This window comes from Centroberyx affinis, unplaced genomic scaffold (genome assembly GCF_046629955.1).
Source record: "Centroberyx affinis isolate AG114_WGS23_722 - 3 ecotype Tasmania unplaced genomic scaffold, CSIRO-AGI_Caff_v1 ptg001065l_1, whole genome shotgun sequence".
Lineage (NCBI taxonomy): Eukaryota > Metazoa > Chordata > Actinopteri > Beryciformes > Berycidae > Centroberyx > Centroberyx affinis.
In genome coordinates, this window is record NW_027279615.1 from 129,382 (window position 1) to 154,675 (window position 25,294).

Below are 25,294 nucleotides of genomic sequence, written 5' to 3' on the forward strand. Positions count from 1 at the left end.
CCAAGTTGAGGTCCAGGCTGAGGAAAAGGCCCAAGTCGAGGCCCAGGAACAGGCTGAGGAAAAGGCCCAAGTTGAGGTCCAGGCCCAGGAAAAGGCCCAAGTCGAGGCCCAGGAACAGGCTGAGGAAAAGGCCCAAGTTGAGGTCCAGGCCCAGGAAAAGGCCCAAGTCGAGGCCCAGGAACAGGCTCAGGCCCAGGAAAAGGCCCAGGGAAAAGCCCAAGAAGAGGTCCAAGTACAGGCTCAGGCCCAGGAAAAGACCGAGGAGGCCCAAGTCGAGGCCCAAGTCGAGGCCCAGGAACAGGCCCAAGTTAAGGCCCAGGAACAGGCCGAGGAAAAGGCCCAAGTCGAGGCCCAGGAAAAGGCCAAGGAAAAGGCCCAAGTCCAGGCCCAGGAACAGCTCCAGGCCCAGGAAACGGCCAAGGAAAAGGCCCAAGTCGAGGCCCAGGAGCAGCTCCAGGCCAAGGAAAAGGCCCAAGTCGAGGCCCAGAAACAGGCTGAGGAAAAGGCCCAGGAAAAGGCCCAAGTTGAGGTCCAGGCCGAGGAAAAGGCCCAAGTCGAGGCCCAGGAACAGGCTCAGGCCCAGGAAAAGGCCCAAGTTGAGGTCCAGGCCCAGGAAAAGGCCCAAGTCGAGGCCCAGGAACAGGCTCAGGCCCAGGAAAAGGCCCAGGAAGAGGCCCAGGAAAAGGCCCAGGGAAAAGCCCAAGAAGAGGTCCAAGTACAGGCTCAGGCCCAGGAAAAGACAGAGGAGGCCCAAGTCGAGGCCCAAGTCGAGGCCCAGAAACAGGCCCAAGTTAAGGCCCAGAAACAGGCCCAAGTTAAGGCCCAGGAACAGGCCGAGGAAAAGGCCCAAGTCGAGGCCCAGGAAAAGGCCAAGGAAAAGGCCCAAGTCGAGGCCCAGGAACAGCTCCAGGCCCAGGAAAAGGCCAAGGAAAAGGCCCAAGTCGAGGCCCAGGAGCAGCTCCAGGCCAAGGAAAAGGCAGAGGAAAAGGCCCAAGTCGAGGCCCAGAAACAGGCTGAGGAAAAGGCCCAGGAAAAGGCCCAAGTTGAGGTCCAGGCCCAGGAAAAGGCCCAAGTCAAGGCCCAGGAACAGGCTGAGGAAAAGGCCCAGAAAAAGGCCCCAGTTGAGGTCCAGGCCCAGGAAAAGGCCCAAGTCGAGGCCCAGGAACAGGCCCAAGTCGAGGCCCATGAACAGGCCCAGCAGGTCCAGGCCCAGGAAAAGGGCCAGGAAAAGGCCCAGGCCCAGGTCCAGGAACTAGCTCAGGAACAGGCCCAGGCTGAAACCAGCATCACGGCTTCTCTGAAGCACACTGAGCAGAAGCTAGAGAGCTGCCTCCTCCAGCAGCAGGAGGAGAGGGCCGGTCTCCTCAAGGCCAAAATTGACAACAAGCAGGCCCTGGAGGAGAAAGAGCGAGAGTGGGCAGAGAGAAAAGCCTTCATGGCGGATAAGCTCGCTGTTCTGGAGAGGGACCTCAATGAACTTCTGGAGAAGAAGAAGAAAAAGAAGCGGAGCTTCCTGCGTAGAATCATTGATGCCCTTACTCCAAAGCGTAAGGAGAAAAAGAAGAAAAACAAGGAGGACAAGATGGAGTCAACTCTCAACTCAGACTCCTAGAAATCCTCCAATTCTTCAATGTGAGCACATTAACACCTGAGCTCACACACCCAACCCCCCTCCATTTCCAAATCCCCCCACCCGCCCCCCCCTTACAAACCCCTTGCATTCAATAAACGATATCAATAACGATATCAAAAAAAAATGTGCTGCCTGTATGGTTTTATTTCTGTAGAGATTTGTAAGTTCCACAATAGTCATAGTGTACATGTAACTAGACTTTCGTTGTTTGTTTGTGTGGTTTTGCTATTTAAATGCTGTTAAAAACAGAGCCATCTCTTCTCTCTATCCTAAATGATCAAACTCAGAAATGGAAGTGGAGCTTCCATTTCTACATTTATCTCATCCTGGAGTCACATTGTGACCTTGGAATTTTAACATTCCAGTTGACATTTTAGTCCAAAATAATTTACTCATATAATGCAGCTCTAAAAGAAGTCTTAATATATTGCTGAAGTTTGATTGACTTAAATTCTTAAATTGTCAACATTATAAGCAACTAAATATTGAGGTTAAGGGTCAGAACCACAATAAATATTACAAAATATTCCTGCGATCCCAGAATGATCATGTATTATTAAATGGCCCGTTGTAATCATGAAGAAGAAGCAGAAGCAGAAGAAGAGGAAGAAGAAGAATAGGAAGAAGATGAAAGATGATGGTGATGATGATGATGTTGATGATGATGATGATGAATACTCATGCCTTCATTCCAAGTTTTTTCTTCCTGTCTGACAGCAGCCAAAGCAATGCAACTGGTAGGAGGAGGGTATGACAGCCTATGACTTGAAACCTAAATGATCTTTTCATGATGTCTTCACGTGAGGTCGCGAGGTACCTCTCTGGTCCCTCGGGCGCGTTGCGGTTCCCCACCGCGCGCGTGTGCGAGTGCAAATTGCCACAAACAAGGCACCAAAGCAGCCTCGCGCACGTTCAAGGAATTCTAGAGGTGACGTCAGAGACGCGTCAAGGTAGCCAGAGCAAGACCGGGAAGTTTGGTGAATTTCCGTTCAAAATAAAAGCGTGAAACTTGTCACTCAGGGGAAAACAAACGAAGAAGTAATGGTGTGTTCATGTTCGTGGCAGATATTAAAAAAGCGGAATAATAGCAGCCTCAACAATATTTTGTGCTGATAATTTGGAAAAGCGGTTGTGCACTGTTCCTGTGGATTAGCTGCATGTAGTTGACACTCTCAGACACATAGGGGAAACTCCAGCAACACAGCCAATGTGTTCCTCACTGACTGCTTACTAACTATTTTACAAGTAGCCTACTTTCTCCATGTTATTTTTGGTTGTAGCCTGCCTACCCACTTCTTCATTCTGACTGGCCGGTCCATGTCATAGGTTCTCCTAAAAGTTGAACTTTTCTCAAGTTGTGTTCCTCTCTGTCTAAAAAGCATCAGCATTTTTCCAAAGTGTCTGCGGCCGCTTTCCATGCTTTCATGTAAAAAACAAAACATGCTAACTGGCAGTTTGAAAAAACTGGAATCATGTGAACACACCCTAAGTATTGGGGTGTATTTAAGAGTGATATGTGCCATTCTGTCTGAATAGAAAGGACACCTCACCAAACTAAATTAAAAAAAACTTAACATTGCCCTGCAAATCAAAAAGTTTTATTTTTTTAAATAAGTACTGTGTTCAAGATTCAAGATTCAGGATTCAAGACAACTTTATTAATCCCTAAAAGGGTAATTGCATGTGTCAGCTCGCAGGAACATAGAGTAAAAAAAGGGGGGGCAGCTATGTGTGACCTCCTAGCTCTTTTAATAAATAAAAATAGAATAAATAAATAAATAAATGTAATGCACACAAACAAAAAAGTGCTATAAGGCATTGAGCAGCCAGACAGCAGAGGGGATAAAGGACTTGGAAAAGCAATTGCTTTTACAAGCAGGTAAAGCATACCGACGCCCTGAAGGCAACAGTGAAGATTCACATGCCAAGATGCTCTGACAGACCCAGTATACTCTGTGTTTTCCTCAAAATGTGTTGGTCACAAAGAGAGCCCAAGTCTCTCTGCTTAGTTCCAATAATCTTGGAGCAGATTTTCACAATATTATTCAGACTGTTTCTGTCCTTAAGAAGTCATAACATCATTTAATTTTGTGCTATTGCTATTATGGTTAGACTAGATATGTAGGTTTTCTGATATTGGGCTTTTATTAAAGATCCGATTGACCAGTCAGTATTGTCCACCTATGATATGATGGATATGATGCAGTTTGATTGATTACATATTTATTGTAGAATTGATCAATACTACACTGGTTGTCTATGGGAAGACGTTGAGCTGAATTGATTATGAGACATTTTCATTGAATTCTCCACAAGTACGCATGAGTATGCTTTACTATCAGTAATAGTGTATCATATTATATAATAGTGTATTAATGTTAGTAGTATTACTATTAATAGCAGCAGTATCACCCTGGGTTTGACTTTTAGTGTCCCATGGTCTAAATGCTTAAATGTTTCAGAGGCTTTTCCATCCTGTCGAAAATTAAATTCTGTGGGAAATCCTTGATTTCTTTTAATGATTTAGCATGAAAATTGTCAAATTTAAAGTACTGGCACAAAATATCAGCTATCAGCAGCTTCAATCTAAAAATATCTCACATTTTTGGAACCAAACTGTTCAAATGTATTTCAGTGCAGCGGCCCACTCACTCTCCCAGTCGTTCCCAGATGGCGAGGGCGACCCGCAGGAGCACCTCCGACCCCTCGAAGAAAACCGAGTCCCAGATCTTCAGCACGGTGGGGGGCGGCAGGCAGGTGGCGAACATGGTCAGGAACCACTGCATGGTGAACACGTTGGTCAGCGGGGGCTCGTAGCTGCCTGAGGGAAACACACAGAGGCACTGTGATGGAGATTTGTTACTAAATGAATTGTCTCTGTATCTCTCTCTCTCTCTCTCTCTCTCTCGCCCTCACACACACACACACACACACACACACACACACACACACACACGCGCCCCTACCTCCGGCCTCTCTGTTGGCAGCTTTCTGTAGGTGGTGGAGGTGCTGGGACAGTCTGGGCAGCTTCAGACGCAGCAGGTCTCTAAACACCGCCATGTCCACTGACAGACACAGGAGCAGAGACATTAGAAAGTGGAGATGGAGTTACAGCATAGAGCTGGAATGTCCCATGGTGCCTTGGTCCCTGAAGACATCTCAAACTAATGCTATTGATGATAACAGCCTTATTTAAATCATTACAAATTTGGACATGTAGAGTCCAGCTTGTCATATTATAGTATATAAAATGTAGAGGCTTGATTTTTTACTACAAGTGGACTACAAGTTCTGTTCTTTTGTGCTGCAAAATTATGGAACTTGTGGTCCATTTCTGGGCTAAAGCAATTGTCTATAATCTTTTGTCGTGTTTTAAAAAAAAATATTTCAAAATGCAAACACATTTGGTTTAGCTGTTTGTCTTGCAGCGTACATTATAGGACTGATTGATTGCTACAAATAAATGACCAAAATGCTTGCTGAACCTCGGTGATATTCTGATTATCATGTCCCACTCCAGCTCTATAGAGACTGTGTTTGTGTGTGTGTGTGTGTGTGTGTGTTGTGTTTACCTGACAGCGCCCGCAGGTTGTTGGCAAAATAACTCTCCGGCAGCACTTTGTCAATCAAATAGATCATCACCTGAATACAGAGAGGGGAGACAGACAGATATCAGCTGTTGATTTGTGGAGTAATATTTAATGTGTTACTCTTTTTATAATTTCCCACTTATTTCATACTTCATTTTTAGTATATTCTCATATTTTACATATTTTCATTCATTTTTCTTTGTGTCAGTATGTTCAACTGCTATCATTGTGTGTGTGTGTGTGTGTGTGTGTGTGTGTGTGTGTGTGTGTGTGTGTGTGTACCTTAAGTGCATCGCTCTCATCGCCCTCTGTGACCTCCAGTATGAGTGCAGCCAGTACGTTGAATCCCTGGCAGTAGCCCACCGTTTTATTCCAGCGGGCGTACGCCAGCAGCACCCTCTTCAGCACCACCCTGTCCTGCTCCCCCTCCTGGCCACAGTAGGAGCTGCAGCCCGTCCTGTGTAGGTCCTGTGCATGGGAGGGAGGTACAGTATGGATCATTTGATTTCACTGCAGATTTTGTTTTTGATCAGGAATGAAGAAAAACAAAAAAAAAAGACAATTCCTCATCCCCTGATTAAAGGGCAAACCTTGAGGAAAATCACTGTCTTATGGCCCACATAGAGGGGGAGAGAGAGAGAGGGAGAGAGAGAGAGAGAGAGAGATCAGACTTTGCCCTGTTAATGGGAACAGCCATTACTCTGTTGAATGTCTGAGTCACTGGGAAGTAGAAAACAGCTGTAATGTTTTCCATGATGGAGACATCCACTGCTCTGACGCACAGCTGAAAGCAAACATCCTCGACCGGACACTGCTCTAAATAGTAGGGCAGTCACGTCAAACTCAAGCATGGAAACTTTCAAGAGACAGATTTTATTAGTAGGCGATACAATTAGTAAGTGTTCATGTAAAAAGCTGTACTAAGGCCTCATGTCCACTAGTCTCCTCATTTTAGCCATTTTTTGGGCTGTTCAATCTGCAAGATGCATGTTTTTTTTATTTTGTCTCTTTGGTTCCTAAGAGCTCATTGCTGTGTTGATTCTGCACTTCCCAAAGATCACCTGTCAATCAAACCAGTGGCCAGCATGAGAAAGCCAGATCAGACAGTTCCCTCCTCTCTGGTTGAAAGTGTATTAATCAGTGAAATCACCTGATATCATGTATGGTTGGAGTGAAAACCTGCATACTATGCCCATCCCTGCTGTAGCTAGTGGTCACGATTGGGGTTAGACGAATATATTGGGAAGACAATGGCCTTTTATTAAAAATTGGTCATTGAACAGTCAGTGTCGTCCACCTCTGAACAACCTAACAAATTTCTGACTTAGTGAAGCTATATTCACTGCTCTAATTTGGGGTTTCTTAAAGTTGTCAAGTTGCCTTATGGGTCCTCAAATGACAAGTGTGCTGAAATATTGGGCCAATTTTGGCCTTCTGTTAAAAATTGTATATCGGCCAGTCAGTGTCGTCCATGGATATGATGCAGTTTGTTTACATATTTATTTATTTTTGTATACATACATTAACCTGAACTGATTCCAAAGCAACATTTTGATCAGATTCCAGACAAGTATGCATGAATATGTTTATTATTACTATCAATGGAGAGTTTTAGTGTCCCATGGTCTAAATGCTGTTTCAGAGGCCACCCTGACAAGGAAAGTCGTAAATTGGCTCCATAACTGTTCCTGGTTGGTCTCTACATGGCTGGAGGAGCAGCATGTTTTGATGAGCCTTGGCTCTGGGCTAGATAAAAGAGGCGAAGAAGAGAAGAGTCCCTGCATTACACTAGAAAGGGCTTTCAAAAATGCTGGGGCCTCGACACTGGACACCATGCTGCTGACTCAGGACATACACTCAAAACACACATACACACACAAAATCCCCTGCACACACACACACACATCCCATCCCCCTCTTTACACACCCCCTCCCAACACACACACACACACACTCCCCCTAAACCCCAAGATACAAACACTATCTGGTTACCTTGACGATTTGGATGCCGAGGGAGTCATCATCCGGGTTGCTGCGCTCGTTAAAGGCAAAACGAAGCGTCTTCTCCCAGTCAATAGAGATACTATGGAGGTACTGGTCTGCCAGGGTTAGCCACACCTAGTACCAGATACACAAGGAACCGTATTAATGGGAGAATAATATACTGTATACTGCTTCTAGGTCTAAACCTAAAGTAGAAACGGTACCGATATTGGGATAGATTAGAATATCCAGCATTGTACATAGTGCTCTCTTCATGATTATTAATTATTGCTACTGTATTGTGAGTCATCTGAACAAACATTTTTCCTTTCCTATTTGTCCAATTCTAAACTTTCTCCCTACTCCAGCACTTCTGTTCACAATGATGCATTGCGTTTTGCAAGGTAAGAGAGGACATTTCACTGTTTATCTCACCTCTGAGAAGATGAAAGTAATCATTTCCATCTCCCTGCTCTCTCTCTTCCCAAGAGATAAAGCTATAATGTATAATGAATGGAGTGGGTTGTGGACAAAGTGCCTCTATACAGTTTAGCGCAGTCTCATTATTCTCTGAGACTCTGCTATCTCTACTCGAGACTGTACAACTCTCCTCGCTCCCCACTTTTATAGGGAAAGGACATCTGGATCATCGGTTTCTTTTATTCAGCACTTTTTGGGTTCTGCACAGACACATTAGAAAGGAGAAATACATGCAAATGTCCTTTTATATAGGAGATTTTTCATGGACAGGTGCAGTAGATTCTCCAGGGTTAAGGGTTCCATTCCCTGTGTTACTCAGTGAGTAGAGCAAGGCACTAACACTGCCAGGGTTGAAAAGAGAAATAAAGACAAAATTGTATAAATATATTGGATAAAAGTGTCCACTGAATGTTAAATTGACATACCCTCTTCCTCCATTCCTTGGGTATTCCAGTTGGGAGCCTAGCCACCGCTTTAAGGGCATCGTACCACTGCAGGGAAGAAAACACACACATTTTTAATTACCCTACATTTAACCAGGTTAGTCCTGTTGAGACCATGGACCGAGACAGTAGTAACACACACACACACACCACTTCAGATCAATGAGTACCTGTACTCATTACTTGTATTGTAGTCCTTGTATCTGACAAGTTCGGGCTTTGAGCCCTGCTGAGAGCGAACACAGAAAATGTCTGCGCGCTCCTGAACTGAACCCAAGAGGCGTAGCATTTTAGGAGCCCAAATCGGATTAAGCCGGATCACTAAGACTTTGTTGATTACAAAAGCTCCCCCGAGCTCGACGGCTCAATGTGAATCCCACCAGGCTCAGAAAAGCCGGAGCGCTCACCTGCTGGAATCCATTCTTCCCCAGCGACGGTTCAATGGTAAACTTCAGCCTTGTGTCAACTCCTGTAAACAAACAGAGACGCTGAGTGAGAACAGTCTTAAAACGTATCCATTTGACTTCCTTGTATCCAGTCAAACCCCAGCCAGCGGGGACTCATAAGTCTCAAGATGGATGAGTTTGAGTCCAGCTGAAAACCTTTACTCTGTGCTGTACCCTGTATGACCAATATGGGTTTTTGAATGCCGATACCCATACTGACATCTTTATATTAAAGCTGCCAATTGCCGATATTTGACATCTTTAAATGTGACAATTTTCATGCCAAAAAAGTATTTCCCCCATATTTTGTTTTCTTGACTGAGCGGGAAAGCCTCTGAAACAGCAATTACACCAAAACTCCCAATTGAAACACATAATAACAAAAACAGCAATAATACTTATACCCAATCTATATAGTCTAACCGGATCCTCCTATATTCTCTGCTGCTCTCTACCAGTGCCATCTAATGCCTCTTCCTCTCCCTCTGTCTCTCACTCACTCAGACACACTTAAGTTTCTGTATGGACTGATATCAAGAGGCTTCAGCTAGCCATATATTATGAATGACCCAAGCTACATCACAGGTGATGCAGTAGTAAATATAAGAAGAGGTAACTTCTGCCCTCCAGTTGGTGATCATCATACGCAAACAACCATCAATGCAAACAAAACCAATTACACTTACAGAAAAGCATTAATGTTTTGCTTTTTTCTTGAACTCCCCTCATATAACTTGTAACATGTAACATTAGTTTGATACTTATTACTATAATGCATACATTGAATGCACCTCATCAGGATTTTTTAGTGGGTAAAATGAGTTTTGGTGGGTTAACCTTCCACTACATCCCTATATAACTCGGACAGCGACAGCATATTAAAATCCCAAATCCGGAAAAGAATGAGGAGACCCGGGTCACAATTTACAATCTCCCCGATTGAAAAAAAAAAAAAAGCTCCTAGGGGAAATTTAGCGATTTAGCCTTTCCAAGAAGATGATGTTAGCCTTTACAAAACCTCGGGTTTCAACGCCGGAGCTTAGCTTTAAATAGAAAACTTGCGGGGTGAAAATGAAATGAGTTTTGAACCTCTGAGACCATTTGAGACGCTTTGGGGAGAAGTCGCTGTCCTTTTCCGCGTGGTGCTGAATCCGCATTTCAATCTCCGCTTTACAGGGAATCATGTAATATCTCTCTGACACACACACATGCACGCACACACAAACTTCTTTAGGGAATATTTAGAGCAGTGGGCTAAACCATCAAAGGACCGAACGCAAATTAAACTTTGATCTCAAGTTAAGAGGGAAAGTCCTGACATCTCTCGGCTCCTGGCCAACAACTACAGAACGGCTGCGGCCATTTCTCTCTCTTTCCTCCCCCTCTCTCTCTCTCTCTGTCCATCTATCCCACCGTGATCAGTCTCCAACAGCAGCCGATCACACTAACAGACTGTACAATCTCGGTTTCTCTACAATAAAACTCCTTCATAGCAGACAAAATGGGTGTTTAACCTGCATCGTCAGTCCCTGTCGCTTTGTCCTGCGCCATTCTGGCCGAGCGCCGCTTTATTCTCGGGGCTTTGGGAGAGGATTAACACGGAAAGCCCTCCTACTTCCCTGTCACAGATTAGTCCGACACCACGCCGTAGCACCGCTGCACGACCAATGTGTGTATTTAGACTACTTCTCCATACTGTGAAGGCTAACATTGTCCCACTTCTGTTTCTCAAAATGGGGTCCGGGGGAAATGCAGGGGTCCTTGATGAGTTCCAGGGGGTGCCTCATCAAAATGAGTAATAGTTTAATTGTACTATAATTTAATTGATTTGAAATTAGAGAATGTATAACAAAGACTATTGGGGTCTATAGGTGTGACTCTCACTGCTATTATCTCCCCACATTACATTGTAGACAGTTCTACAATTCAATACTACATCAACACAAAAACAAAATCTTCAAATATAGGCAGTGATTTAGTGGGAAATAAAAACGTTTACATATAGGGTGTACTACGATGTATACTAAAACTACTTCAAATTAATATCATTAAGATTTATATCAGCCTAAAAACTTTGGTAAACTCTATTCTACAAATAACAAAGTGGGGAAACTGAGTTTACATTGGTTTACCTCCACCACATCTCTGCATACTGCGACTAAATCGTACCAAATAAAGGTCCATGTGGCTTTATGTGCATCTATTTGGGGGTCAGTCACATGAAAACGGTTGAAAACCCCTGCAGACAGGATTAGGCATTTTCTTGAGATATTATTAAATACTGTTTCAGTAATAACCTTTAGATACTTTACAAATCACTAACTGAGCCTCAGCAATCTAACATTTGAGCAATGGATGGATGCCTGAGCAGAGCTGAGTGTTGTCAGCGTTTCCTCCACATGCAGCAGTAGACAACCCCAACAAGATAATAACCCCCAGAATAGGAAAATATGAAATGACAGTATAGGCTATGATCTCCTATTTTAGTCTGTGCCCCCAGTATCCTCCTCCTACTTAAACTATGGTCTGTATTCTATTTTTATTTATTATGTGCATTTACTCTTGCGTATTCTGTATTCTTTTTTCTAACCCTCAGGACTGAAAGCTGCATTAAGTTGGGTTCCAAACAAAGACAGACGAGGAGCCCAAGCCAAAACACCCCACAACCCATAACCCTAACCCAAGTGTTACAAAAACCTAGTGAGGCAACAGTGTTCATTCATTTCAGCACCACAGGCCAATAGACAGTTGTTTAGACAGTCTGTTTTATGGAGCACCACAGTAGTATAGGACTACTATTATCCTTGAATTAAGTTGTCAAACCCACACATTGCAATGGATTAATAAACGTGAAACTCTGCAGGGGCACAATGGCATTTGAGAAACACAACACCCTCTACCACTTAATGTTATGCTGGTTTCTTCACCCTATAGCAAGTCTCTTTGGATATAGGCATCACCTGAATCAGGGGTTTCACTATATGGCAAAGTTCCTGCATCCAATATCATTTGCCTAGTGACTGATGACTGGCAAGATATTATTATTTGGTATGATATGTGATAAATGAGGTCACCAAACTATCAGATTAGAGGGAACACTGGTCCTGAATATTTCCATGATTTGAATTGTTATTATTATTATTATTATATATAGCTATATTTTTTTAAATCACTTAGGCTCAGGTATTCATTCAGAACCAAGATTAAGCTGATAGTTTGGTGACTTAAAGATGAACCTTTAATGATCTATCTTTCTATGATCTAAGGATGTATAGGGAAATTGGGTCATTGCAGCAGAAAATAAAACAAAGGAAAATATGAATAAGAACGTAGCGGAATAGGGTCATGTAAACATACGCAGCCTTTACTTAACCAGAACATTAAGCAGAAATGTATGAATGAAAGCAGCCTATGAAATGGTATGGATAACACCATTATGAGGGTGTGAAAAATAGCAGCAGTAGAACTAAATCATATGAAGAAAAAAACAATGAAAAACAATGGGAAAAAAACATGGACATATGATATACAAATATATACCAAAAATGAAACATCTTGCAGGCCTATAGACAAAAAATAACAAATTAGAGGAAATATGAAGGAAAATAACGTGAATAATATGTGGGTAAGTAGGTCTATATATAGCTACAGGAAGCCATATGTGTAATAATTTATCACATGGACCGAAATAATACTGTCAGTCGGCAGGCATTGCTCCACTACAAATTCCCCAGAAATCGAGTCTATGTCTATATAAGCGGGTTTGGGAGTGTTGGGATGGAGGGACTTTGCCATAAGGTTTAGTGGATATAGTCCCATCCAGACATCCTGACCGGTCACCTGGCTCCAAGGTGCAGAGCAGCCGGGGCGCGCTCCTGGAGATCCCGTTCCGCTTCTTCAGCACGTTGCTGATGATGTTACCGACCCCTCCCGATCCCTGCTGCCGCTGCTTCACCCCCGCCCTCGGCCTCCGCCCGGCGGCGGCGAACCGCTCCTGCCTCATCGGTGATCGAACTGTTCGACCCGCTCGATCATTTCATCGCTTCTTCCCCGGATTTGTCCTCGCTTGAATAAAATATGTTCCTTCACGTCCTCCTGGCAGGTGGCGCGTCCATCCCGATGCGCAAAGACGCGGCTGTAGCCCCGAATGCCCTCCTCCAAGATGGTACAAGGATCAATCGATCAAACTGATGATCGGATCTTTTAAATCTCTTCCGGTGACGGCTTGATTTTCCGACTGATGCGCGCGGAAACAATAAGACATTCCATTCCGAAAAGTCCCTGCATCACTCAGCGGTAGAATAACGTCCAGGCAGCCATATTCACATGACTCATAGGCCTACATCTGAATAAAATGTGATTTAAAGCGTCAAAAAGCCGATCCGTTAAGGAGGAAATAAGGATTTCTGCTGCTGCTGGTCGGCGGTGCTGCCGCACACCTCTTCATCCTCCTCCGGTTTGGCGTCACGGGAGGAGGTGCGCGGATGGAGGGATGCGGTAGGATGGAGAGACGTGTGGGGAGGAGATAGCGGGGGATGAGGTAATGGTGCCGGGCAGGAGAGGAAGAGGAGAGATAAAGAGAGGAGAGAAGAGATGAAGATGAAGAGTGAGGAGAGGAAGAGGAGGAGAGAAGGAGGAGCAATGAGAGGAGAGGAGAGAAAAGGAAGGGAGAAGGGGAAGAGAGGAGAGGAAGAGAGATGTGAGGCGAGCAGGTGAGGAGAGGAAAAGAGAGGAGGGAGGAAGGGAAAATAAAGGAGGGGATAAGTGAAGAGGAGAGGAAAAAAGACGGAGAGTAGAGTAGAGGCTATAACTATGTGTGTAAAGATTATTTCCTTTTTGACAGGTGATTGAAACATTAACAGAACATAACAGTAACCACATTTTAGAAAACAGCATGACACTACAAAGTTGATCATCTTTTCACCATATGATAATGAGCGACTCACTGTCTGGAGGAGTGAGCTGTTTGCATAGAAACCTGAATGTAGAAAATATTAGGGACACTTGCTTGTTTCATGAAGCACACTGATGAGGTGAATCCGAGTAAAGGCCATTATCCCTTATTGATTTCCCTTATTAAATCTAAACCAATCACAAAGGAGGAGATGTAGATGAGGAGAAGCAGATGAGTTGCAGAGGGATTGTTAAGCGTTGAGACAAAGATGCAGACTGTGCAAAAGGAACTGCAACTCAATATCAGGAAGATAATATTTTGTACATTCAGTGTATATAGTTATTACTGGGTAGGACACACTTTCACCTAACCTTAACCAAAGTTTTAGCTGCCTAAACCTCAAACCTAACCTTAACCAAATGTTTTTTAGCGATAGGCTATGCGGCTGGCCATGTGTAAGTATAGTACCAATGTGTAGGTATAGTACGAATCAAGCATGCATACATTTTTCATAAGAAATCATATGAACATTATAGAACAAGATACATCCCATTTGACTCTTCAGTCATCCAGCTGTGGTACTTTGGCTGACTGGATGTTTTTTGTTCATGGCACCATCCTTGGTAAACTTGTAGTGCCAAAATCCCAGGAGAACGTCTGTTCCTGAGATGCTGGAACTGGTGCATCTGACACCAACCAGAACATAAAGCCTCTTCCATTAAGTGTCTTGCCCATTCTAACGTTTAGTCGAACAGTAACTGAACTAATCCACTCTGTCTGAATGATTTATATGCTGAGTCACAGCCACATGACTCACAGCCTGGAGGAGTGAACTGTTTGCGTAAACAGGGTAGTGCACCTAATAAAGTGGTGTTTATTAGAAATACCCCCTTTTAAATCCAAATTGAGGGATTACTCAGTCTGGGACCCACCAGGGAGGGATCCACCAGACACAGTCCTGCAACCTGCTGTGGGCCCCAAATTTAAGAAACACTGATTTAGAATAAATAGTCACCTACTTCACAGAATCGCCTGCAGAAAAATGAGCAATGAACAAAGAAAATTATGTTTGCAAACAGAATAAATAATGCATGAGATTCTGATTTACCATTAAGGACTTCCTGCATGGATAATAAATCTAGGCTTATTGACATTATTAATCCATAATTGTACAGATCTGATGATAATGTGCCATAACCAGGGAGGCAGTAGAGGGCAAACACTCTTGAACTCAGTTTACTGACATTCTAATTTGTAAAATAGAGTTTCTTCAACTAATGTAAATGCTAATGGTATAATTTAAGTCCATGGTTTACCGTATTATCTACCATTACATCACCAGCCATGACGATGGTCAGATGTACAGTAACTGGTGATTCAATACCAGCTGCTGGATGAAACCACCATAGTGGTGTGACATTGTATTTGCAAGACTCCCATTAAAGGCTTTGCATAAAACATTGTGTAAAATCAATGCAACAGTGCTGAAGTATATTATGCCCTACCTCCTTGTTAGCCGCCATGCTGCATGTTGACAGAAAAGAAGAGTTCAAAAGAAAAGAAAAATAACACAATGCATACCTAAATTCTCTCAATTACTTTTCTCTTTGGTGGATTGTTGTTATTCTCTAGTGAACACACATCTGTAGATGAGTTTGAGAATTGTTGACTACAAAAATTGGACCCTGAACGTGTTCATAGCATGGATTGAGCCTAGTCCCAATTCTTAAAAAGGAATTCCAATCAGGTTCCTCATTAGTTTAGTCCGGAGTATAATTACATGCATATATTATTCTAGGACTAGTCTTAATCCATAATCTCCTCCCTGGAAAAATTACCTCTGTAGGCCATGTTATTCCAATAGTCTCTTATGCAACAGTACAGTCTATTAAATGAGAATAATATTCAGGAGCAGCTTTGGATTAGGAGGGCAGGGAGGTTGGGATATGAAAATGAACATATGTTTCCCCCATAGTCTGCATGGGAGGGTCTAGGTTACTGTCTTTTATGTAAATTTGGTCAGTACTTTTCATATGGCATGTGATATGCCGACTAGAACGAGGTCCTATACAGATGCAGAGTCCGTCCCACAACCTAAAATCCCTTCACATATGAGGAAGACACCCAATATCACATATTTTACATTGCAGACACTTTTGAAAAAATGATCGCTTTGATCACGCACACAACTTAGAAGTATTCAAATCACCTCAAATTGGAACTAATTTTTATTTTAACTTGAAAACTGTAAAATTTTTTATAAGCCACATTAAATTCAAAAGTAACTCAAAGCAACTGTATAACATCAGTGGGTTTGTCTAACTATTTTCAGTAGGTGATCTGTGATGGATGATATTTTAAAAGTAACATTCCCCACCCTGCTCTTCAATAGAAATATAAGTTGGATAAAATGAGTGTGTTTTAGCTATTTAAGTAAATGTCAAGGAAAGAAAAAACAACCCGACAAATTATTATTAGACTGGTTGCCCAAACAGGATGGAGAGGATTTGGCAGCAGTGAGTCAGAGCGGTTGATGGCTGAGATAAATGTAACACAACCTGCAGCCACCTGTATTCACTTACAGCTAAATGCCATCTGCCATTCTGCAGAGTGGTGTTGACTGTTTTGACAAAAAGTATGACAGAAAAAACACTTGATAACAGACATATTTTATATTACTATGTTTTCATCCAAAGCAGACACTACTGTTCAACTGATATCGGTTTCTGAAGACCCATACTGATATTTTTGGACTGAAACTGCTGATAGCAATTTTTTGAGCTGATATTCAATATCTTAGATTTGATCATTTTGATAGCAAAAAATAAAAACAATTATACAAAATATTTGGCAAACTCCTCGATTTATGGCATCTACTAGACACCATGAACTTCAAATAACTAGACTAAAAAAATTTTGCACAAAAATGCAGGCTGACAAACAACAAGAAGACAGACTCAATTTCAACTCCAGATTCAAGTTATGTCCTGGCCAAGCACTCAGTGGCTCAACTTGACAAAAGAAGCTTTTTTGCCTATAAGCCTTATAAGACCTAGACATCATGTACAGTGTGACAAGGTCGGGCAAACAGGGGGTTGAGCTGCCGTTTCACTCACATCTTTATGACTAATTTGTTGGAGAATAATTTGAATACAAGCAGTGGCAGTTGTGTCAGCTGCTTCTTTTTCTGAGACAATCAATACTAGTTAGTGGAATGAAAGGAATGACCACAAATATGTTTTTGTGGTATAAAAAAATCCAAGTCCACGCACTCATATGGGTTTGAAAGTTGCCCTGATGAAGGCATGTAGGTATTTTTTTAATGTTTAAACCCTCTCTATTAAAGACCTTTAACTTTCAAACCCACATGAGTGCCTAGACTTGGATTTTTCATGCCATGAAAACATATTTGTGATTAAGTTTCCTTTCTTCCTTTCCTCCAAGAGCACCTGTGGGACCTGCAGCACTCCTGGTGGTTAACAGGCATCTCTTTAAACCTGTCCGTCTTGTTAGGCATCATGCAAAGCGAGAACTGCATATTCTTACGTCGTTTTTGTGAGACGGCTTGAAGGCACGCGGTGATGATGTCGTAGTTCTTCTGCAGTTTGTGGTAGAGCCGGTCTCGCCTCTTCAGCTGGCGGAGCAGCTTGGCCGACTGCAGGCCTGTGCGGTATTTCACTTCCTGGATGATCGAATGCAGCTCCTCAGGGGCTGAAAACGCACATGGATAGACACAAAAACAAAATATTGGGGGTTAAGAGTTTATTAGGGTTCCCACCATGATGAAAAGAATCCATGACTTTTCAATGACTTTTCATAACTAAGTTTCCATGACCTAAAAACAGTTCTTCCTTCCTGGTTTCTAAAGGGTTTTCTAAAGGGTTGAACAGTCTGGTTTCCTCTACAATTGGGCTGAAAACCACCAGCTAATGCAACGAATGTGTGAAACTAGTTGCAAAATACATTCTGCTATATTCCTGTCAAGAGACTGATTTGTAAAATTCCCTGATATTCCCTGACTTTCCTAGAGAATTGATTCCCCAACATCCCCTATATGAAATACACCTAAATTCCATGATATTCCAGGAATTCAGTGACCAGTGGGAATACCATTTAATGTCACCTCCTGGATGTTCAAATGAAACTTAATGAAGGAATAGACAGACAGACACACACACAGACACACACACACACACACACACACACACAGACACAGTGTCTATGTCTCCCACTGTCTTCATGTCTCAGAATCACATCACACAGGATGTATTTATTCAGCTCTGTCTCATATATGATCTATTGAGCAAAGTGCTGTCAAATTTGATCATTATGGCTTGGATTATCTTGGGATGTCTCTACTCCAAGTGCCATTAGCTCAGATCAGAATATCACAGTCATTGTAGTCCGTTTTCCATGCTGCAGACAAACAGTAACCAAAAACCAGAAGGCCTATGACCACCCAACCCTCCTCTCTGTCTTGCTGGTGGGTGAAGGACAGTCTCCCTACTCACTATGCCATCCTGCTGACCAATTATCATGTATATATTAAAATCATCTCAGATTTTTCCCTCATTTGCCATGAAGCTGTGATCGAACACATTAGAAAAGACAAAATTCACTGTTCTTTGCCTGCGGCCTTATCAGAACGATTCCAGACCCAGCAGCCTTGAAACCTTCTTCCTGAGTGCTGATCCCACATCAGCCCACCGCCTTGTTTAACTCGACCGAGCCTACCGTCCTGAACCCAGTGTAAACCCAGCCGTAGAGGGCAAACACTCCACACACAGGCCGGGGTTTATTTACTGAAGGATTCCACAGGAACAGAGGAAACAATGGCAGCGTGGCGCTCACAATAACGTGCCATTCAAGACTCTGAGGCGACACTGTTTGACAAGTAGTAAATGAGCTGTAAACACACTTGTCAGCCTGTGTGTATGTGTGTATGAGAAACAGACATGCGGCATTTTGCCCCCATCTGATTACAGTAAATCCTCTTGTAGGCCTTGTAAAACTACTGTCTACATAGCTTTGGATAAACCAAGAATGTAAGGCACATAGTATTCATTAGAGACCCATCCTATTGAATTCATAATGGGGCATCCAGGTAGCTCAGCAAGCCAAACAAGCTACAATTGTATTCACAACACTGCGAGTTTAAGTCCATCTCTGCCTCTGGCTCTCATATAACTCCATTTCCCCCTCTGTTTCCTGCATGCTTTCTTGTGTTTCTCCATTGTTCACTATCAAATAAAGGTGAAGTGACTTGAAGATGAATAGGACTGCTTTTTCAAAATTGTCTCACAATTAGTAATGTAGTAGCAAATTAAAAGGTGGGCAAACTATGACCTTGAGTAGGTGGTCACCATAAGGTAAAGGACCGCCAATATAAACCAAAATTATATTTTTCAGAAAAACATTAATTTACACTCTTTTCTTTATATACACCTGTTCATATAATTTACGTCAGTGTGGTACTAGCCTACTTAATATGATGTACCATGACTTTATATTATAAAGGATTATGTCAGTCCTAGAAAGGTGGGCACCTCCTCTGTAAATAAAAAGGCAGGTAAACTAAGTTCAGGTGGGTTTACCCTGTACTACATTCCTGTTAATACTGCTTTCTACTGAGGGAATAACACACAAACCAATTCTAAAAGTTGAAATTGTATTTAAATAAGTGCTGCTTGGTGAGTCTCAATTGAAGAGTGGCACTTTAAGATTCAGATTAAGTGTTGAGTCATACTTTATCAGGTACCTTTACTAATATCCAAGGCCAAATTAAACTGCCATATATTTTAATGGAGTTTGGCGTGAATTTCTCTCCATACCAAAGGAAAGGGAGGTATCAGGGATCACACACACACACACACACACACACACACACACACACACACACACACACACACACACACACACACACACACACACACACACACACCTCACCTTTCTGAGCCAGGTAGTTCATCTGATGCCTCCTGGTGTGCTTCTCTTGCAGCTCCTGCAGGAAGCTGGATCCAGTGTTACTGCGACCCAGAAAAGCGTCTGAGCTGGACGCCTCGGTCGAGCTGTCCCAACTGTCCACGTTCCTCCTGTTGCCGCCGCTGTACGTGTCGTAAAGCTCAATCAACAAGCAGTCCACTATGGAAGTACGTGCACATTTCATTTCATCTCCTTGGGATTCAGAGTCAGAGTCACCCGCCGTGCTGGTCCTTTGGGTGGCAGTAATGGTGCCAGGTGCAGCCCCGTGCCCGTTGGGGACCTCCTGCTGTCCGGGAGGTGATGATGTGTCATTCAGTAACTCGGCAGTAGCCGAGATGGAGCCTGAGTCGGGCGGGCTCCACTGCTGGAAACCGGAGAAACCGTCCTGGAGAGACGCGGCCGAGTTGATAAAAATCCCGCTCTCGTCTTCGGAACACACGCCGCCGTCGCATATGTCAATTTCCAAAAGTTCATTCCTGGTTAATGCCACCTGCGACGCCATTTTCACTGGGGCTAAACTGGCTAAAACTGCCCGTCTGATCTTAGTATTGTTCTTCTAGATGTCAGTTGTCATTATTTCAATAAACGGCATAGAAAGTTTTCCCTGCGCGTCTGGAGGAGGATAGAGTTCCGGGAGCAGTCCATTCCTCAGCCGGGAGGTAGAGCCCGTCTGACGGCGTTTAGTTTCCTTCCTGAAAGCTCCAGACTGTCTTCCTTCCTCCCCTGCAGGCCTGAAGTGGTCCAGCCCACTCCCAAACTTCTGTGGCAGCGGCCAAACATTCTTCTGCCGCGAGACAGGTGCAGCAGGTGCGCAGGTGCGCGTCGGAAGAGTAGCCTACCTTCAACTAGTAGATTGACCAATCAGAGGAGAGCCCAAACTATTATGGCCCAATCCGCCACCTCTCGGAAAATAGTAGCACGTTACTCTACAGCAGGCTATTTCAGCCACTGTGGCCTATGGAATTTCACTATATAAAGAAAACATCTTAATAATGTATTATAACCATAGCAAACTAAGACTAATCACTTGGTAGTAATAGCATGGATTTATTACATCCCTTGTATGACTTTTTTAAATAATAAGATAACCTTAGCCATAAAGCAAATTAATAAAATAGTCTGGAACATAGGTCTATACAGCCTTATTCTAATAGTCTGTGTATGGGCTGCCTTAGTTGACCTACTAGTTATGGGCAGGATTTTGTCTTCAACGATTAATGAATAAATACATAACTAAACCCCTAAATAAACTTCTCCATCTCCATTTCTATGATGTTTTCTATTCTGACCCTACAGCCCTTGTGAAAAGATAGCCTATAAAGTAAGATAAATTATAAAACAATACAAATGACAATAAATACATGAAATAAACAAATAAAAAAATGTGTCATTTTTTAACTGCTTTTTAACCTGGTATTTAGTAATTTAACTAGATTTAAAGTGCTTGAAAGACTTGTTGCTCCAACACACACGGCATCATGACGTCCTGAGGGCTGCACGTCTTCAAATCAGCTGACTCGGGCTTCCGTAGCCAAGCAGCACATGACCAGGAAACAGGGAAGTGTTGTCTCAGACGGAATAGGCCGTTTCTCTTGTCTACCTTGGTTTGCTGTAGTGAAGACTTCACTAACAACATTTCACGCTGTTACCCGACTGTAGACTTGGGGAAAGAGAGGGACGGCGTCAACTGTTTATAATTTAATTGTGGAAAATGGCCTCGACTCGCTCGTGTCTGCCGGCCTTGTTGAATTTTCTCTTAATCTGCGTCACTTTGTTGAGCAGCCTGAGCGGAGCGGCTGCTGCCAAGTCATATCGGAAACCCAACATTGTTTTGATTCTAACCGACGACTTGGACATCGCTATCGGGGGTCTGGTCAGTCAAGTTTATTCATTTCCTGCATCTATACCCTAGTCTTATGCTAATATTTGGCTCATTTGCTCGGCTAGTTTGGTTTCTTTGCTAGTATCTTCTCTAACAAGCTTCATAAATTGTTTGCAGACCTGTGGCATAAGAAATTAGTGGGTTATTGATCCTCAGTTGACACTTTAGGCTGATAGCTTTCACATTCCTGGCTGTGCACATCATGTAGGCATCTCACACAGTCAGCAGCCTTGTCACTGCCCTCCTCCCCCAATAAATGCATTTGCTTTTTGACGTTTTTAGTGAATAACCGGCACAAAATATTGGATATCTGCAGTCTCAATCCAAAAAATATCATTATCACTATCAGCCATGATACCCATATTGGTACACTGGCAAAGAGGTGGGTATACTGCTGAGGAATCAAGTAGCGAGGCTGTGGAAGAAATGGGTGTGCAGTGCATTTTGCCTTCCATATATTTCATTAGTAATTAGGATGAAAGGTGGTTATCTCTCCATTATGTCCAGAAAAAGGAGTGGACATACTATTTATACTTGCGCAAATCCCAGAATACACTGCTGAGAAATGTATTTGTCAGCCTGTGCATTTGAAAGTAGGAACACACATCATTACTGCTCCCTATTTGTCAAGACAACTAAATTAGCTGACGTGCAGTAGGCTTTGTCTGTAGAGAACAGCTTACTCACGGAGGTAAGTAAGAGAAAAAAGTGCTGCCTCATCACCAAATCCTTTTTAACTGATGACTCCAAGGCTGCTTCCCTTCCTAAATTGATTTCCATGAAGATCATTTGGACAGATGGGGCCTGTTGTCTAATTTGAGTAGCCTATGTCTTGCAATGAGACAGAGGCCAATATGTGACTCGGTGAATGTTGGTTGCATGTTAAAATATGAAATGTTTGATCACAGCAAATTTCATTCATCAAACCAAATCCGTTCCTTGCAGAGTCCACTGAACAAGACGAAAAAACTCATCGGTGATGCAGGGATCTCATTCACAAATGCGGTAAGTATCATCAACATTATTGTCACCTTCATTGTCATAATTATGATTATATCTACTAACCTTTGACTGAGAAAGAGAAAGTGTTGATCCAGTTTTTCTGGTGACCTAGCCTATTTTCAGCTATTTCTGCTCCTGCTTCTTTTTGGACTTTAACTTGACAAGACAGAAAAATGTTTATCAGTTTAAGGCATATCATAACTTGCCTATCATAAGTCTAGGGCCTCCATAAACCTCACTTTAAGCATATTGCATCCTAAAACCATTTCCTGCTCTCTCATCCCTTTCTCTCTTTTGCCCTGTTTAATTCCCCCCTCCCCTCTCTTCTGCCCCCCCCCCCCCCCCCCTCCATTAGTTTGTTGCCAGCCCGCTGTGCTGCCCCAGTCGAGCCAGCATCCTGACGGGGAAATACCCCCACAACCACCATGTCATTAACAACACCTTAGAGGGCAACTGCAGCAGCAAGGCCTGGCAGAAGAGCCAGGAGCCCCACACCTTCCCCGCCCTGCTGCAGAGCTACGGAGGCTACCAGACCTTCTTCGCTGGGAAATACCTCAACCAGGTGAGGGAGGGGACTCCGTATGTTTCCTGCCTGTCTCCCGGCTTACAAAGACCACCAGATGTTGACTGTGTTAACAGTGAAAAGGTGTACATTTGTCCGCCAATCTAGTGTGGTTCGAGGGCCCAATAAACCTTGGCCTTGATGTTTTGAAAGTGTTTTACGCACAGTCATAAGATCTGCTGTCATAAGATGTCTTGCTGCCAAAGTAGCATCCACCCTTGTGATGAACAGATGGTCAAATGGGGAACCAGGAGGTCCTGTTGATTTGTTTGTGTTGGCTGTGTTCATGTTTAACAGTGACTTTCTGTGTGTGTGTGTGTGTGTGTGTGTGTGTGTGTGTGGTATAAAAACTTGAATGTAACTGATTTCATTGTGTGTGTGTGTGTGTTTCAGTATGGGCACTCGGAGGCCGGGGGAGTGGAGCATGTTCCTCCAGGCTGGAACTACTGGGTCGGACTGGTAAGACTGAGACCTTGTAGTCATAAACTCATTCTCAGACTCCTGTCTGACATCATGGGACAGTTAAGCCTGTAGCCACTGATGTGGCTTTGTACCTCTCACTGGTTTCAGTCGGCTCATTTCAAGAATTTCCCAGAAACAAGCGATAACATCTTGAAGCACGAGGGGATAAATGTGTCGATCTTTCTGCGTTTTCCGTATCTCAGTGGAGCCAAGTGAAGGGTCGATGCAGCCTAGCTCAAGTTCAAGTTCAAGTTTATTGTCACATACATTTAAAAAGTACAATGTACATTCTAATGCAATGAAATGCATCTGCCCTGGCTCTATCTCAGCCCTTAAAAACTATATATAAATAAGAATAAATAAAAAAACAAAAACAATAAATAAGAGATCCCACAAATAATAATCACTATGAGTTATGTAAAGTGCTACTATTCAGTAATCTAACCGCCTGGGGGTAAAAACTGTCTGTAGGTGTTTTCCTGAGGGAAGGAATGAGAACAGACCATGTGCTGGGTGGCTGCTGTCCTCCATAATACTTCCTTCCTTCTACAGCAGGAGGTGTAAATGTCCTGAATCTGTGTCAGTGGTGTTCCTATGATTTTTGAAGCCGTTTTTACTGTCCTCCTCAGTTGTTTATGGTCTTGTTCAGTCAGGTTGCCAAACCACACCAGTATGCCTCCAGTAAGGATGCTCTGTATGGTAGCCTGAAAGAAATTTACAAGGGTCTTTGTGGACAGTCCATATTTTTTAAGGCATCGCAGAAAGTATAGTCTCTGTTGTGCGTTCTTAAGAAGAACTGAATTGAGATCTGTATGCCTAAGAATTTGAAGTTATTCACAATTTCAACAGGGACATCATTGATGTAAACTGGTGGCTGCACAGTTTTGGACTTCCTAAAATCAACAATTATCTCCTTTGTTTTCCCAACATTTAGGGAGAGGTTGTTGTCTTGACACCATATTGATAGGTCCCTCACCTCTTTCCTATAGGCGTCCTCATTGTTGTCATTTATCAGTCCAATCACTGTGGTGTCATCCGCGAATTTCACAATGCTGTTATGATATTTGGCAACACAGTCATATGTGAACAGACTGTAGAGTAAGGGACTAAGGCAACAACCCTGCGGTGCTCCTGTGTTGAGAACTATGGTCGATGAGTAGCTGGTATCTACTCTCACTGTCTGAGGTCTGCCTGTCAGAAAGTCACCTAACCATTCACAGATGGAATTACAAAGACCAAGGTCCCTGAGCTTTAACACCAATTTAAAAGGTACAATGGTATTAAATGCAGAGCTGTAGTCAATAAACAACATTCTGACATAGGCGTTTTTACCTTCAAGATGTTTTAACACAGTATACACAGCCAGTGATGCAGCATCTTCCACAGATCTATTTGACCGATAAGCTGGGTAGTGATGTTGCTGAAAATTGCCGTAGTGTAAATTGTTCTGTTTGGGAGGGAGCCAAGGCCGGAACGCACATGATGCCCATTAGGCATTTCTTCTGCATTAGGCACAGGCGATAAATCAGGCCGATGTTGATCTTTTATTATTATTCAGATTTCAGCCAGTCCGTGTCGCCCCCTTCCAATATGATAGATATGATGTAATTTGTTTATTTATATATTTATTGTATAATTGATCAAAACTACACTGATTGTCGATGGGAAGCCGTTAACACATGGAGAGCTTTAGTGTCCCAGTGTCCCATGATGGTCTAAATGCTGTTTCAGAGGCTTTTCCACCCTGACAAGGATACAATTCTGGGGGGAAACACTGAATACTTATAATCTTTTGGCATGAATATGGTCAAATTGAATATTGACACAAAAGTTTGGCTATTAGGCCGCTTCAGTCCAAAAACATCAGTATGAGTCTTCAAAACCTCATATCAGTTGTAGCCTATTCTACATAGTATTCAGTATTTGCATAGCATA

At 43.0% G+C, this 25,294-nt stretch overlaps 2 protein-coding genes across 2 annotated transcripts in view; one reads left to right on the top strand and one right to left on the bottom strand.

Annotated features, from left to right (window-relative positions):
• tbc1d30 (TBC1 domain family, member 30) overlaps positions 1–20,131 on the bottom strand; it is a 32,190-nt gene extending 12,059 nt beyond the window's left edge. The window contains exons 1-9 of the mRNA XM_071523112.1: positions 19,416–20,131; positions 17,016–17,180; positions 8,537–8,598; positions 8,112–8,177; positions 7,216–7,341; positions 5,506–5,691; positions 5,206–5,275; positions 4,600–4,698; positions 4,286–4,454 (exon numbers count right to left, since the gene is read on the bottom strand). Of these exons, the coding sequence (XP_071379213.1) occupies positions 4,286–4,454; positions 4,600–4,698; positions 5,206–5,275; positions 5,506–5,691; positions 7,216–7,341; positions 8,112–8,177; positions 8,537–8,598; positions 17,016–17,180; positions 19,416–19,953 (1,481 nt within the window). The 5' untranslated portion in view covers positions 19,954–20,131. The remainder of the gene's footprint in view (positions 1–4,285; positions 4,455–4,599; positions 4,699–5,205; positions 5,276–5,505; positions 5,692–7,215; positions 7,342–8,111; positions 8,178–8,536; positions 8,599–17,015; positions 17,181–19,415) is intronic.
• Positions 20,132–21,013: 882 nt separating this feature from the next.
• Positions 21,014–23,356, top strand: LOC139647250 (N-acetylglucosamine-6-sulfatase-like; the record flags this gene model as incomplete). Its single annotated transcript, XM_071523110.1, has 4 exons — positions 21,014–21,324; positions 22,279–22,338; positions 22,691–22,897; positions 23,291–23,356. Coding segments are annotated over exons 1-4 (495 nt in total), but the record flags the coding sequence as incomplete, so codon positions are not given.
• Positions 23,357–25,294: the final 1,938 nt, after the last annotated feature.